Source organism: Ctenocephalides felis, unplaced genomic scaffold (assembly GCF_003426905.1).
Source record: "Ctenocephalides felis isolate EL2017-DRISC unplaced genomic scaffold, ASM342690v1 CF-g0.4_SCAFFOLD_01492, whole genome shotgun sequence".
NCBI lineage: Eukaryota > Metazoa > Arthropoda > Insecta > Siphonaptera > Pulicidae > Ctenocephalides > Ctenocephalides felis.
In genome coordinates, this window is record NW_020537646.1 from 15,858,714 (window position 1) to 15,876,385 (window position 17,672).

At 29.9% G+C, this 17,672-nt stretch overlaps 1 protein-coding gene and 1 pseudogene across 1 annotated transcript; both read left to right on the top strand.

Annotated features, from left to right (window-relative positions):
* The window catches only part of LOC113370929, a 70,604-nt pseudogene extending 59,276 nt beyond the window's left edge, over positions 1–11,328 (top strand).
* A 340-nt stretch (positions 11,329–11,668) lies between these two features.
* Positions 11,669–12,540, top strand: LOC113370930. The gene is made up of 2 exons (XM_026611600.1): positions 11,669–11,825; positions 12,458–12,540. The coding sequence occupies exons 1-2, from the start codon at positions 11,669–11,671 to the stop codon at positions 12,478–12,480; spliced, it is 180 nt and encodes a 59-aa protein (XP_026467385.1). The 3' UTR covers positions 12,481–12,540.
* The last annotated feature ends 5,132 nt before the right edge of the window (positions 12,541–17,672 follow it).

A 17,672-nucleotide genomic window follows, 5' to 3' on the forward strand; every position in this document is an offset into this window, starting at 1 on the left:
TAATAAAAATATATATAAATCTCTTGTAATGTGTGTAGTTATTCTTGTAATATGATGATCGGATTAGAAACATCATGAAACAGAAAGTTTTAATTCATTATTTAAATTAAAACTACGACGAACTAAGCAATATAATAGTTTAGGTTTTACAATATTAAATTTGTTTTTTACGGTTCTATCTTATTCAATATAATAAAAATATATATATATATATATATTATATATAAATATTTATTTTGTATTTTGAAATTCCATATAACATCATCAATAAATGATGCTTTCCAATTGCTGTTAGATGAACCGAGAACATATTTCAATTTTCTTCACCTGTGTCCACAACATTTTCTTCTAATTCTAATGTTAGCTATTTTGTTCTATTTATGTTTGTTTTCTTTTTAATAATAATCTTTTGTATTCTTTATTAAAGATAAATATTAATATTTTTAAATAGTTTTCATATTGAATAGTTTAATTCAAATCAAGGCAATCATCTACTTCTGTCTGTTAATATTTTGTAATATTTCTTCAACAATTTATAGGAAACAAAATACGAAATCTAAACCAAAACATTTTTTTCATCTTCTTCTTTTCCAAAAATAAATCGATTTAAATAATTTTCTCTTTAAATAGTGTATTTAAAATTGATGCTCGCTATGTCGTACCATTAATGTTTTGCTTTATGTAGTATTTTTTTAATAATTTGTTAGGAAACCAATCACGAAAACATCAATATTTTAGTTTAATTTTTAACTGCAATATTTTTTATATTTTTCTTTACCAAAGATAAATATTAATCATTTAAGATCATTTACCCACTGACTAGTGCAATTGAATTTTATTTATATTTTCCTAAGACGCTCGTACAAAGTTGTTTTGTATTACAAAGAACAATGAAACAAAACAATAAAACAATTATAATTTTGCATCAGTTGCATCGACATACCGGTTTCGTGTTGCAGAAATGATTGCAGAGATTTGTTTTTGAGAAATCGCTCTTGTACACAGGATTCAGATATAATCTGAAAGACAATTCATTTCGTTAGTATACTCGTACATGTGTGAATGTTAACATTTCCTGTCCACTCTTCTTTTATTTTCTTCAACGGCCAATAAGAAGAACCTTCAAGAAAGGGCTTTATGATCATAATTTTACGGTAGGCGAGCAAAAAGTTGTATTACTTGAAGAAACTCGAAGATGTCGACGAGATATAAAAGTTGATTTTGAATTTTAAAATAATTATACGATTGTAAATATTTTATAAATATATAATATGATATAAATTATATTAGAAGTATCTCATCAATTATCTTACAAGTTGAAATTTTTAACTGTTGAGAATTGGACATTTTATTTTATTACTTTGTCTGAGGAGACATAGTTTCAATAGTTGTTGTTCTCAATACAATTTATAACAATTATTGGAATTAATAACATTTCCACAAAGGGGCATTTTATAAACAAATATATAAAAATTAAAAATTTTATTTGCGATTTATTTTATAGTATTTTATTGTCTGATTTTACTTCCAATTCTCAAGTTTTTGAGATTTTTTAAATTATTTATGTAAAATCATACTATATATGCATTATTTTTATCTGAATATTATTCAAATATACAGTTTTTGATATTTTATGTAAAACATGAATAGCTGAGTTTAAATTGGCGCTTATACTAAATTTAGAAAACAATGAAAATAAATCATATAACATGTTCATATATAAATCATCAAAGCAAATTATGGTTGTATATTATTGTATATAAAATCCGCCAACTGGTTTTGAAAACTATGGGCATGAAAGTCAATTCAAGTGAACTATGACTAATCTGTACCTGGAATTGTTTAATGCTAAAAGAATGCAATCTACAATTTAAACTTTTGATACTTCAGAATAGTTTTAAAGTGAAATTGAACACAAATTGTACAATTATTTGATAATAAAGCAATTATATGATGATAGGTGGATAAAATCTTTCACCTTGGCTAAGCATGCGAAACATTTTGAAACTTGATAAATAAAAATTTGGATTTTATAAGCTTTTTTATTACGTGATGATTTTCAGCGTTATGAATTCTAAATATTTATAGCAAAATTATATCAACCGTTACATCCAATAAATTAACTAAAATTTACAACTTAACAACTCAGTAAATATTTTCTGCATATTTACAGACCAAAACTACAATATATAATAATGGTTTTAATTCACAAAAAAATCAAAGACCATTTCACCAAGAGTTTATATTAAAAATGCTATAAAATTCGATATTTTATTTATGATCATATCATATATAGCTGTAAATTTTATGAAGAAATTTATAAGAAGAATTCTAAAGGTCGGTAAAGTGTCTCTTTGAAGTCGTACTATAATGAGGAAATGTTGAAAGAAGTGAAAGTTCCACAATGGCCGTATAACTACTCTGTGTTACCTGACAGACGAAAATATGAACACACTTACTGTAATGTTTCGTTCAATATTTCAATTTAAATATATGTACTTTCATAATCAATATATCTCCTAAGCAATTAAAATTTACTTTCATTTTTTTTGTAGATTATGCGTAATTAAAATTAATTATAAAAATTTCGCTTTTGTGCAAGTTATTTATTGTCACTTTCTTATTATTTTTAAAGATAGAAGTTTTCGAATCATTATTGTTACGATAAAATGATCTAAAATCATATATTAAAATTAATTACTGTTTCTTAAGATTTTGCATATATATATATATATATATATATATATATATATATATATATATATATATATATATATTCACATACATGCAACTACATAATTTACTTTTTATGCCTTACTTCGATTGAAAATTGAAAATGCTATTTTATAATTCCTAAGAGAAATATAATAGTACAAATGCAATTAAATGAATCATCAGTTAATTAAACAAGTTATTTAATAATTCATGTCCTCATTATTAAATTGTATTAAAATACACGTGTATCTAGTACAGGAAAAGTTTTATAATTTCATTCAATTATGCACCATTTATAACACTTTTTTAATTAATATGTAATACTGAACAACTCGCATCGCTTATTAATTTAATCACACCTAGTAAATATTAGAAATGATACAGTTTTATTATACTATTTGCAGAAAGTTCTTGGTATGGAATACTTAATTGAATTATTTATTTATTTGAATATATTTAAATTTGATGTTAATCTTTCTTGGCAAATATGATACACTCGCAAAAAATACTTAAATTGATAATATTAATAATAGGTAGTACTACCCTAAGGCAGGTCCGTGAGCTAAGTTAAACTACAACTCGATTTAAGGAAGAAGTGGTGTGAGAGTTTTCCCATTTCCATTTCACACCGCAGTGCTGGAGATGGGCTTATTTTCACTTGGAAACATTTTTGATCTATATTTTCAAGTGAAAGTGAACATCGCGCTGCCCGATGTCGGATTGCCAGATTTAAATTGATATACTACAATAAATTATCTCTTATCCAGGAAGAATTTAATACTTAATGCATAATAGAATTATTTATCTAAACATACTTAAACCTAGGGAATGCAATACCGATGGAAAATTTCAATAACGGTATATCGGTAATTTTTCATTTTAAAACCGGAATACCGGTAAATTACCGGTATTTTTATTATCTTAAATAAACGTAAACAAATTGAAAGTTACTAGTACAAATATAAAAAAATGCATATACAACTACAACTATTTTCAACTAAACAATAAAAACAATAAAATAAAATAGTTTATTTTTTTAAATAATAATTTAACAAAGTTATATCCAATTTAATTAATTCATTATCACTATCGAGTATATTGAGTACTTTTCACCAAAAACAAACTCATGAGTAAGAAAGACCAAAAACTCATAAAAGATCATATTACATTATTATAATTAACTGTATTGTCTGTGCCCAATGTGTTAAATTAGCATAATCTCCCATATTTTAAAAAAATATTTTTTCTACACTAATTTAAGATCGGATACTTTGTCTAAATAAATAAGTTACTATAATTGTTGAGTATTGTTATTTAAAACAATGTGATGCTTCTATAGTATTTTCAAACTTCGAAACGTTTTCGAAAAATAATATTTTATAATTGTAATAAGAAGCAAAAATATTTAGTAATTATCATAATTATTATGTATAAAGTTAGAAAAAATAAAGATTACGCAGAGGTAATCTGTATGATATAAAATATTTTGGCGCAAATATCACTTAAAAAACCGTTACATTTTTACAAAAGATGAAACAAACATCATTATCTATCAGTCCAATTCTATTTATTGTAACACGATATGAAGCCCTTAGTAAAGCAATAAATATTCAGTTTAATGACGAGTTGAGATAATATTTGACATTTGTTTATCCTATAGAATCACTTGAAGATATAGCTGTTTATGCGATTATGGAATTTAACGATAAATTTAAACTTTAGTGTATTATGTATCAAATAGCGCTTATAAAAAATACTGAAAATACCAGTATTTTTGGGGAAAATACCGGTAAAAATACCGCCGAAAAATCGGGCGGTTTACCGGTAATTCGGTATACCGGTAAGCCGGTATTGCATTTCCCACTTAAACACTATGTTTATCTTTGTTGCCAAACATAATACATTCGCAATGCATTTTAGTATATTAGTAAAAAATTATTAATTTATATTGTATACTATTATAAGTCTACTATCCTATTTCCAGGAAGTCCTTGGCACGTGGCCGTGATGTCAGCACCAGGCGGCGGCGGCGGCGGTACGACCGGTCCGTCAGCCTCGCCCGCATCCCACATGCAGTCGACGACAACCGGCTCCGTCCTCGGTGACTCTACGCGTCTCGTACCGGCAAATGCTCCGGCAGTTTTTGAGGTCCTCTCTCCGCCTGGGATGCCTCTGGTATCTAGGTCAGAGGTCGGCGTTAATGTATTGTCACCAAGCAAAAGATCTGTACCGGTTAGAGTACAAGATGGATTACACAAAGGCATTTATAGATTAGAATTTGTGCCGACGGAGGTTGGAACACATATTATTGAGGTAAGGATGAAGGATGGTAGTCAGAAATTATTCCTGATTTGGAACATTAATAATAACTAACTTCTTGTAGGGGTAAGTTATAGTAATAGCAAAAAATCATAATGCGTATGTGATACCCCGCATTACATACTTAATTCGTTCCGGGACAAAGTTCCTTGTGCAAAATGTTTGCTATGCGAAACTCGTTTTTCGATACAAGAAAATTAAATTAATTCGTTTTGTAGTTTGAATTGTGGTCATAAAAAATAAGATATATCTTATATATAAAAATGAATCACAAAATGTATTGGTAAACGCATAACTAAACAATGCCTGGACCAATTTCGCCAATTCATTTTTTAAAATGTTTGTTAAAGTCCAAGGATGGTTCTTACTGCAAGAAAAAATCGAATTATTGCCGGAAAAGCCCTAACAACAGCTCTTTTCTATTTCACATACGAACATTTTCTAACTAAAACGTTGAATCAATTTGAACTTTATTGCTATTATATTAAGTTCATATTAAATCACAAGCACCCACTGTATACTCCTTCTAAACGATTATTCGAATTTTGATAAATCTTTCTGGAGTTTGTTAAGGAAATTATCTAGGATGTATGCGATTATAAAGTATTGGGATGTATGTGCAATATTGTAGAAATAAATGGAAAAAATTGCAAAAAAACGACATGTAATTGTTTGCATTGACAACAAATGAAAACTATCATCTGCCAAAAATTACAATTTACTTATGAACCTAGATAATATTAGAATATGTATAATAAATTTATGAGAAATGTAAGAAAGTGAAATGTCTACATTATTAATGCCAAAAAGCAGCTGAGATGTGCCAGAAATTAAAATAATATAAGATACAGTATATGTATGGCAGATTGAATGATACACATACGAACAGGATATGACAAATATAATGGGGATCAAGCAGGCTAGTCACGAAAGGAAAAAAAACGAGACTTATCATTTTGATATTGTAATATTTCATAATCAAATAAATTTATACATTTTTATTTAAGTGGGTTTATAAAAATATTTATTACTACTCCCACAACTTAAAATATGAAATTAAGTATTAATCAGTCAATAATTATTGTTTTTAGGTAAACGGCAAATATTAGTAGTATATTAAAAAATTGTAGACATGGGTACAGGACAACGTCTGTCGGGTCATCTAGTTTTACATATAATTAAGACATTCAAAAAAATATTACTGATTTGCGAAATAAGTTTTTATTTGAGTCGTACTGCTTCTTTCAGCTTCTGAATTTTTAAAGAAACTGTTGATAGTTTTTTCAACAAGTATATTTTCACAGCGGAGCAAAAATTTTCAAGGTCCACTCTTTGAATTAATTTGAGTAACATATGTTTTTTGACCGCCAACGATTCAGTGCGTTGTGTGAAGCAAAATTCATAGTGTGGAACGTTTGAGACCACGTACGTTATGCGGGGTATCACTGTATTTACATTTGAAAGTCTTTTGACAGTTGTTGACATAACCATGTCCAATTGTTTAGAAGATACGGGGCAAAAAGTGCCATTTTTAGCAATTTAGATTTTTCACAAATTAAGAAAAAATTAATACTAATTAATTCTGTACAGAAAGTTACAGCAATTTGCTTTAAGGCACTATGCTATGCACTGCTAGGTTACTATTGTTATTGGTTGTCATTCAACTAATTCTTTAAATATTTTTGAAATGTAAATTTAAAAACTAATATTCATGTTTTCTATACAGAACACATTTTTATCGATCCATAGTATATAGAACATGAATTGAATTACGTTTGATTTTTACAAACAGTTCAATTTTCAAATATTTTTTTTGATACTTAAAGATCCGCTCTATTTAATACAAGAAATCTATTATTTATTCCTAAAATATGCCTTGTAATTCAAAAACGGATACAAAACAAACGCACTCTTCATTTCTCGAAAAATTGCATGTTCATTTAAAACAATTATGCTTCGTTAAACACGACTATAAGTCAATATAATTAGAAATACGATTGAACAGTGCTTTCTAATTATTCATATTTGTACTAATTTTATTACTATCACGCATGAAAATTTTGAAAGCAGAAAATACTTAAATATTTAATTAATCATTAGATAATATTAAAATTAATTTTGTTATTCAATATTTAAAATAGATGCTTTAAAGTTAAAGAGCATTTTGTCGATCACTTTCACTCCTATCAATTCTTTTGAAAACATGAAACTTTGATTATTCTAAACAAAAATAATTTAATTCAACTTCTGTTATCATTATTATCGAATAATGAGTAGTTTATTATTGATTTTTTTTTACTTGCCTTTCTTAGGGTAAAAAATAGGAAAGGAAGTTTTGTATATATCTTTTGTTTTAAGGCCTTCTGAACATTTGGCAAACCTTAGAAAATGAATATATGTATGTGTCTTAATTATCAATTAATTAATTAATTTATCACTTTTAAGGTATCTATTGGCGGCACCAAGTTATCAGCTGGACCACTGATAGCCAAGGTGTATGACGCAGGTTTAATTCAAGTAGCAGATGTTAGTGGTGGTGTGGTTCGGACAACCTTGTCAATTTAGAGGTAAAACATATTTTGTTTTATTTACATTACAATATTGTATAAAACTTATTATTAGCATGGATACGTATAAATTATTTTTTAAGTTATGAATTAAGTTGGTCTAATAATTTTGCAGTTGATGCAAGTGCTGCTGGTGAAGGTCAGTTAGAAATCTCGATCAATGAAGGGGAAGTTCCAAATCATGTACAGGTAATTATTTCTTAATTAGTTTAAATTTGGTTAATTATTTACATAACATATTATTAATAAAAAAAAAAACGTTACGTATTATGTTACCAGTACAAAATTATTTTTTTAGGTCGTTGGTGGTGGTAGATGTTTAGTATCTTTCACGCCGGATCAAGCAAAACCACACTTAATTGATATTAAATTCAATGGAGAAACTGTGCAAGGATGTCCTTTTGTATGTGCCATAGCTGATACGAGCCGAGTTTCGTTGAATCTGTCGAATTTGGGTGAGAAAACTTATTATTGAACCAAAAAATGCTAAATTCAATCATACAAGTATATATAAACCTGAAAATATACTAAATTAGAAATACTGTATAAAAGCAGGATTTGGGAATAACTGTTTTCAGCATTTTGCTATAAAACATTTTTTTTATCGAAGACAAAATAGAATCGTTACCAAGTGTATTAATTTGCTATTAAATATTTGAATAGCTCGTTATTAACATCCCGTAGAGTAAGTTATAGTAATGGGCCTAAAATCGAAAATGAAATTTTTTGCATATTTTCATGTTTGAGAGGTTTCTGAAAATTTTGGTCGACCTCAGAAAAAATGATTGTGCGTGTATGTGTGGAGACAATTTTTTGGGCGTATTGATGAACCAATTTGAAAAATTGAAAAAACAATTAACTACTATCGATAGGGAGATGTGCTGATTAGTTTTTTTGGCGAGGCGGGTCCGGCAACTTTGGAGATATACAGCAAATAGTGATAAAAATGTCCGTTTTTAAGAGAACGGATCAACCGATTTGAATGATCCAAATAGTATTCGATTCGTAATGATGGCGAAAAGTGGTGATTAGATTTTGGAAAAGGCAGGTCTAGCCGTTTCGGATGTACAAAGCTAAATGTGCAAAAAATGGCAGTTTTTGAGAGAACTAAGCACTTTTTTTGAATATAGAAAAATAATTCAGATTTTAATTCTAATTCTAGTTAAAGTTCTAAACATCACTTATAATACTTCAAATAATTAGTAATCTATTTGAAAATATTCAATATTCATCGAGTATTTCATTAAGGTACGGAAAATTTCAGCAATTTGCCTTAAAGCACAATGCCATACACCACCAGTTATCTAATACTATTGCAATTAATAAACTAGTGGGGTGTATGGCATCGTGCCTTAAGGCAAATTGCTGGAACTTCCCGTACCGTAACGAAATGTTCGAGGAATACTGAATGTTTTCAAATAGATTATTATTAATATTGTAACATTGTCTAATATTTATAGGAATTATATAAACTGAATTGCAAAGTTGAAATTATTTGTTTAAAGTATATTAGAACTATAGTCAGAATTAAAAATAAAATCTGAATTATTTTCGAAATACAAAAAAAAAAAATTTTTGAAAAAAAAAGTTGAAACAAAATTTTTTTTCCAAAATCAATTATTTTGTTAAGACAAGCAGAAAGTTCTTTGAATCATTTAAATCGGACGCTTAATTCTCTCAAAAACTGCCATTTTTTACACATTTAGCTCCGTATCTTCGAAATGGCTGGGCCTGTCTTTGCCAAAAACTAACAAACACTTTTCCCAATCATTACTAATTGAATGTTTTTAGATCATTCAAATCGGATGCTCCGTTCACTCAAAAACTCGATTTCTATTTTCTGCACTCTCTGCTCCGTACCTCCGTAACGGCTGGACCTGCCTTTGCCAAAAACTAATCAGCACATCTCCCTATCAATAGTAATCGAATGTTTTTTGAACCATTCAAATCGGTTGATCGGTGACTGGGAATTTGTAACACACATACATTTTTTCTGAGGTATGCCAAAATGTTCAGAAACCTTCAAAACGTCGAGAAATGTAAAAATTTTCAATTTTGATTTTCGGCCCATTACAATAACTTACCCTACGGGAAGTTAATAATATTTTTAAAATATAATACATTTCATAATGCATTTTTTATATTGTTCTAGAATTAATCCCTGTCGGACAACCCTCCAACTTCCACATGTCGGTGAGCGGCGGCGGTGCAGCTGAGCTGGCCGTGTCAGTGCGAGGACCTGCCGGGGAGCTTCCGGTGAAGGTGACTGGGGATATTCACGCTGGATTTACTGCTGAATTTACACCGCATTCTGTTGGACCTCACACTATAGGTGTGGATTATAATGGATATCCTGTCCAGGTATTTTAAACACCGTTTCATCGAAGGTTTATACAAAAACCGACATTTCAGAAAACCGGTTTTCGAATTTTAATTTTACTAAAAAACCGGTTTTAACCGGTTTTTGAATTTTATATAGAAAATAAATTTTTGCTCGAACATTCTGTAATTTATCTGCAAATTTAGTGTGATTTAGAGCAGTATTTGACTGAACTTATTTATTGTTCAATTTTATAGATAGTAAATAAAATTATTTTAATTTCAATTAGTAGAACTAAAAAATAATAGTTTATCTTGATTAAATAACTTTGAAAAGAATTATTCGTTACTCATGCATCATTTTCACATATAATAATGAAAATATTTTTATGATAGTGAAAGGAAAGTTTTCGAATAAATAAAAATAATAGATTAATAAATAACAAAAAATCATTAACTTAAAAAATAAAAAAAATATTAGATACATACTTGTTAATATCAATTTTAGTTTTAAAAACAATTAAACTAAACTCTGGTATTGTCTGTTTCGAGCAATTTAATTAATTAATTTAAACATTGTAATTGTTTTTTTTTTAATAAGATATGATTCAAAAAAAACTTAGAACGTCTATCGAATTGCTACTTCGACAAAATTTCCTGAAATAGAAAATACTCCTCTCATACTTGCGACCAAATTATGCTTAATTGTTTTTAAAGCCAGGAATAATAATTCTAAGTTTTTTGTTATTTAATTTGTGGCTTCTAGGGTTTAAAACACTTTTTTTTAAGTTTGAGTAGAGAAAGTTACTTTTTCAAGAAGAAGGCACACTGATTTAAATTAATATATACACTGGTATAAAAATCTAAATTAATGTATACAAAACCTTTCTGGGAATTATTGCAGACTGATAAGATATCAAATGCTATTGAACCGATATGATTTCAAGAATCAAAACGCTTTCATCTATCTTTCATATTTGGCTATATTTGTCGTTTTCCATTTATACTGTGAAAACCGACTTTTTTCACTAAAAACCGGTTTCGATTCCATAATTTTCGCCAAAAAAACGGGTTTTTAAAACTGTTTTTTTTTTCATAGTATATTTCAACAATCAAATTATAAATACAATCTATCAGCTGAAAGTATGTTGAAAATCAAATCAAAGGGGAAAAAATTAAGAAAATATAAAGATTAAATAAATGAAAATTGTATTAATATTCTTTAAATAGGGAACGCCATTTTTTTGGCTAAAGCTTATGACAGTACAGTGTTGGGCCTGTCTAGAGGTAGTAGTAGGAAGACCTTTGCAATTTACAGTTGATGCTGGTGATGCCGGGTGAAGGTAATCTGGAAATAACAATATCTGCACGAGGACACAACACTACCAACTCACCCCAGTTCACATAACAGGTAAAAAATTTTAATCAACTTGTCAAGATACTCAATTATTTGAAAATATTGATCATTAATAAATTAATATAGGGTTAACGCAGGTTTTTCGTAAGTTTGTTCCTGCAGAAGTTTTGTTCATGTTTGTGTTCATTAACAAAGTAAGTTGATATGATTTATTAATTTCTAATGGGTTTGTTGAAACTTTTGATTAAATTTTATTAAATCTAAATCCACCGTATTAGGCGCTTTATTAAAATACTTCTTCGTTTAGTACAACTTTTAAATATCTTCTATCGTTAAAAAGCCCTTGTTGAGTATGCTTAAATACGTAGTTACGTAGTATGATTCTCTCTAGATGTCCGTTCCTGGTTGTCCAATAAGCGTTTCCGTTGGTGGAGGTCTAGGCGGCCCTCAAGTTTCATTACCAGGTCCTGGACCTATACACAAACCATCTAGCCTGTTGATCAATCATTCAGGTGGTCGCCTAGAAGACGTTGAAGTCAATGTGGAAGGTATCGTATCAAAATCCACTTTGTGTAATAACATATTTCAAATTAAGTTCCGTGTTCCCCTAACCAACAAATTCACTCTATTAGAAAATCTGTACCAAATTCATACTTATGTATGATATGATTTCCTTTTTATTTTCAAGTTTTAATCAGGCGTGCACAATGTATATTTGTTTATTTTCTGCACTTATATGTTTGTCGTCTCCGCACATAATTTATCATATAATTCATAGATTTATATTTAAGGTTATGTGTATATCTATGTTGTAAAGGGAAAGCGTGCATGAAATGATTTTTATATGCACTTTTGATTATTTTAAGAGTGCATGAATTTAAATTAGTTTCCATATATTTTTTTATTAGACAAATAGTCATCACAAGGCTATCACTTCTTGTGAGATAAATTAAATGCACTGTGAAGATATTGTATACACATCAAAAATGGCATGTTTGACTTTAAAAATTAGCGTAATCAATAATCAAAAGTGCATTATTATAAGGGGATATAAACAATCATTTTCTCGACTTTGGTTCGTATTTGCATTTTGTATTTCTTCCTCACCACTTACATCGCATTTCACGTAAATGTTCTTAAGTTAATTAGTTTAAAACTAGTGTTCTGTATATCTTTACAGGAAGACGAAGACTTTTGTACTGACAACTTTTATAAAATTTAACTTACAAACGAATGTAACTACTGACGACTTACTGACGCACACAAATAAACGGTTTTACTAAAAACGTCAGTTTATAGTCAGTAATAATATTAAGCATGTTGCATAAGATGCTAAAATACTAACATATCACAAGCAATCTAAAAACTTGCAATCAATAAGATATTGCTGAAAATTTTGTAAAAATAGGTTAATAAGCTTTCAATATAGGATACCTGTATTCGTTTAACATATGTAATAAGAAACTTATATAAAAAAGAAACTTATTATTCGTAAATATTCATATAATTAATTAGTATTTTAATTTAATATTAATCATTTAATAACGTTTATTTTAGGTAAGTTTGCTACTTGAGCGAGAATATAAATTTTTGCCATAATTAATCTTGTTGAAACAACGTCGATTGCCATAAATTTTTGTTATTACTAATTTCGCCATATTTTGCCATATATTTTTCCTATTATGGGTACTTAATGACGAATAAAATAAAACATTTTTTTGAAAAGCAGACTTATTGCACTGCAAGCAAATCTTAATGGTATTTAAATAACTAATATAAAATATGCATGATAAAAATATGATTGCAAAATTTAAGTATATTTATTTATTTTTATACTTTAATAGTTTAGATTAAGTGTATTAGATTTAAGCTTATTTTGCATGGATTTCTGGGAATAAATTTATAGCTCTTGCATGTTACCATTTATAATCATAATATAATCATATTGCTTGATGGAAGCTGAAGTATACAAACAACTTCACTAGTAAAAATCAGTAGTTTTTAAAAGCTAATATGACATGTCCAATGGATTACTTTAAATCATTATTATATAAGTGAAATATATAATAAAGTTTATTCATTTCTTTTAGATCCTACTGATTTTTTGCATCTTGAGTTTGGCAACAACATATTTGTGTGTCTACAATCATTTCTTTTTCGCTATCATACACAATTAGTATCATAAAATTACTTATTAATCAATACTTTTAAATAAATCATATCTAATAATTAATTATAAACCAGACAATATATTACCTTTTAAAATGATCCTTTGCCATTATTTTATCCCACCTTACTCTATGCTTCCCAAAACACGGACAATACAATTATTATATCTGGGCATGACTTGACCATGAACGCAGGGCCAAACGGACAGTCGGTACCCACGCAGGTACAACAGACCGCCGACGGCGTATTCAGGGCCGAATTCGTACCGAGGGCGGTAGGAGAACACCGAATCACGGTCTCGGTGCAAGGGCAGCCTACTGCGGGAAGCCCGTATGCCGCTAAGGTAAGTAACACAAACTAGTTGTCAGTAGCATTTTGCTTTAAGGGGTATTCTAGTGTAGAAATTCAAAAAACATCGAATTTTTTTTAATTCATATTTTCGGAAATATAGGCATTTTACGGACTCGGTCTTCATACTGGTTTGGCTTCACGCAAAACTTTAAATGCGTTTTTCTCAGAACAGACTTTTTCAGTACTGTTGACACAATTTCTCGAGTTTTAATCGACCGATTCACTTGAAATGTTCAGAAAGTTTTGTTTATAGACCTATCTATAGCCCAAACTAGGATTATCCCCAAATTCCTCCCTTTACTATTTTTAAAAAATTCAAGAAACTCAAAAAACAGTAAATATAACACTTTTTTTTCGAACAGTCGCCAATTTGTAAAAAAAAAAATTTTTACTCATCGCTAGTTCGGGCGATTGCGACATCCTTGTAGCTTAATAATCTTTTTATTTTTTGCATTTCCGACGGCTAGGAGGGCTGAAATCATGTCAAGACTGAGGTGCCAATTTTTTGAGACCACCCACTTCATCAGCTGCCAGTTTTTACAATTTTTAACTTTATTTTTTTTATTTTTGTTTTTGTATTTTAATAATATTAATAAACAAGTGTTAAAAATGGATATTAAAAACATTCATTGCTTTCTTTTACGAACAAAAAATTCATCGCTCTCTTAAACTTTTTCTCGAAACTAAAAATACGGTGCGGGATGGGGGGGCTTGGTTAATATTGAATATCTCCGCGTATCACCAAAGCGGAGGGGGATCCAAAAATCATTAAAAAAAATCGATCACGTGATTAATGAACGCCCGCTAAGGTGATCATACGTCCCGGTTTGGCCGGGACAGTCCTGGTTTTCTACCTTGTGTCCTGGGTTTTTTTAAGAGCATTATTTTTCCCAAATTAAGATTTTTTGTCTCGGATTGTCCCGTGTTTTTGAAAAGTATAGGCTTAAATTGAATCTTCGCTCTCATTTGATAATTACAACTATTCATCAAATATCTGAAATTGTGCCATCTGAAAGTGTTATGCGCAAAGAAAATGCGGAATGAAAAAAAAAATGCTGAATACAAAATTCTAAATGCGGGTTACAATAGCCTTTTACCTTAATAATCTCTACACTCCGACAACTTTTTGACTGCTGCCTGGCATGAGTCATTTTTTTTGGAGATAATTATAAAGAAAGAAAAACAGAATTTTATAGAAAGTTTGAAAGCGAAAAATATAACATATAATTGAATATTAAAGTTCTCCAAAAGGTCAGTGATTTTGATTAAAAATTGAATTGAAAAAAATTAGTTTACAATTTTCAAAGTTAGGAGTTGATGAAGTGGATCGTCTCAAAAATGGTTATGCTCACAATTGCAATCCCCATAGTAATCTGAATTAAAAAAAAAACAAATACTAATCCAGAATATTGCCGCTAAGATATATATATATATATATATATATATATATATAATATATCCAGAAACTCGAAAAGTGATAAAAGTGATAAAACGGGTCTCTTTTTTATAGTCTAGTATATATATACTACCAACAAGTTAAGTTTTTTCTATTAAAATGGCGACAGGTTGAAAAAAGAGACCCGTTTTATCACTTTTTGAGTTTCTGGATATTTTAAACAAAATTTTGAGATTAGTTTAGTATATATCAGAGAGTCTATATGATTGAATATGATTTTCTGAAAATTTCAAGTAAATTGGTCTAGTAAAACTCAAAAAATCGTGGGCATCGTATTGAAACAGACTCTATTGAGAAAAACAGATTATCATCAGGTTATATAAATCCTCTATTTTTTTTATAATCTGTATAAAATTGATAAGCAAACTAAGTGAACTTAATACATCATTTTCATACGAATATATTTTGTTGATTAATAATACAGGTTTATGATGTGAACGCAATTCGTGTGAAAGAAGTCAGCTCTGGTACTGTAGGAAAGCCCGTCACTTTTCTAGGTAACTATTATTGAAGCAAATCTAATTACTGACGCAAATGATTATTTTAAGATTAAATTAATGTAACTAATGTACATTTGCAGTTGAAACATCCCAAGCTGGCCCTGGAAATTTGGAAGTGACCGTAAATGGCGGTCGTGTGCCAACATCGGCACAAGCCCAAGGACAACACACTTACGCAATTAGTTTTACACCGAGGGAACCGACTGAACATACTGTTGATTTGCGCTTCAATGGACAAGATGTACCTGGTATATAACATGCATGCATGTGATATAAATAACAGCCATATCATAAAGATTTGTAATTAAATTATTTAACTATAATAGGAAGTCCATTTTCATGCCGAGTTTGCGCCGCAGCTCGTGTAATTGCCCCTGAACTTCTGGAAAAAGTATCTGTGGGTCGCTTGTTTTTGTTTTTGGTTGAGAGTGAAGCACCTCCAAATGTTGAAGTACTTGGACCGGCTAGAAGGCCTCTGCAAGCTACTGTTTCGCCAGTAGCGGGGGGCTCGGCTGATGGGGCTTCTGGCGATGGCAAATTCAGTGTAAAATTTATACCAGTAGATGTTGGTGATCATAGTGTTGAAGTAAGACTTTTAATGACTTGTACAAATACCAATTACTTACTTATACCATCTAAATATTGATAATTTTTCTTCAAAATGAATACTTAAGTATATCAAAAGTATTTTACTATAACTATCGTTAATGGAGTATTTTAATATAGCACTTGTCTATGTAAGTTTAATCACCTGCAGTAAAATTTATTTAAAATTTGAAGGTACGTTTACAGGCGGCCATGTAGAGGGTAGTCCTTTTCTAGTAAAAGCTTATTTGCTGAGCGCGCGCGTAACAGTAACAGACATATCCCCTGGAACAGTAGGAAAACCAGTCAGTTTCAGCATCAATGCAAGTCAAGCAGGTTGCCGGAAACCTTGAGATCATAGTTGCAGTTGCCGGAAAATGTACCAAACTATGTGCAAAGTGAAGGCAATGCAAGATTCAAGGTGACTGAAAATCGCAGCCTATATAAATAATATAATCTGATCGTCTTATTTTATTACTAACATTTTAATTCTAATGTAATGCGTTTTTACCCGTAGGTGAATTTCAAACCTACTGAAGCAGCAACACATTCATTATCTGTTAGATTTAATGGTTTGGCCGTTCCTGGATCACCGTTCAGTTGCATAGTGTCACCTGCTTTAGGCCCAGGAACGGCTACAGTTACTGGACCAGGAGTAAAGTTGGCGGCTCTTGGTGAAGAAGCACGAATATTATTAGATGGTTTCACAGGTTAATTTTTCTTATTGAATATTTTTTATTAGAAATTTTGTGGTTTCCAAACCTTATTAAAAGTATTGATACATTTAATTCCTTAAGTAATCCATTTTTTTTTCTCTTACAGTATACATGTTACCGTAAAAGCATGACTAAATTTACCTTTCATTCTAGGTCCAGAGCCTCAAGTCAGCGTGACCTCACCGTCAGGCGCCATTCTTCGGAGTTCTGTGCGCCCAACTGATTCAAGTGGCCAATACACCGCTATATTTCGACCTGATGCGGTTGGACGTCACTCTGTGGCAGTGGTTACATGGCGGGTGGTGACATGCAGCATGTGGCGGGTTCACCTTTTAGCTGTAACGTCTATGATGTGCGCAGAGTTCACGTTAGAGGGCTTGAGGCGGTGGGTCCTGGAGGTAAATGATAAATAAAATTCAGATCTCTACAAATATTCGACATGAGACATAGTTAATTTCTGGATTGACATTATAAATATACGGATAATAATAAAAATAAAACTAACCCTCCGTCGGGGTTTAGTCGAAAAATCTTGTAATTTTCAACTAGTGTTCAAAATTATAATTTTTATACTAGTTAATTAATTCTATTACCAGGTGCTGCAGTCGCCGAAGTGGG

Coding starts and splice junctions, on each gene's coding strand:
- LOC113370930 (XM_026611600.1), top strand. CDS start 11,669: ATGTCCGTTCCTGGTTGTCCAATAAGCGTTTCCGTTGGTGGAGGTCTA. Junction 11,826..12,457: donor CGTTGAAGTCAATGTGGAAG/GTATCGTATCAA, acceptor ATATCTTTACAG/GAAGACGAAGACTTTTGTAC.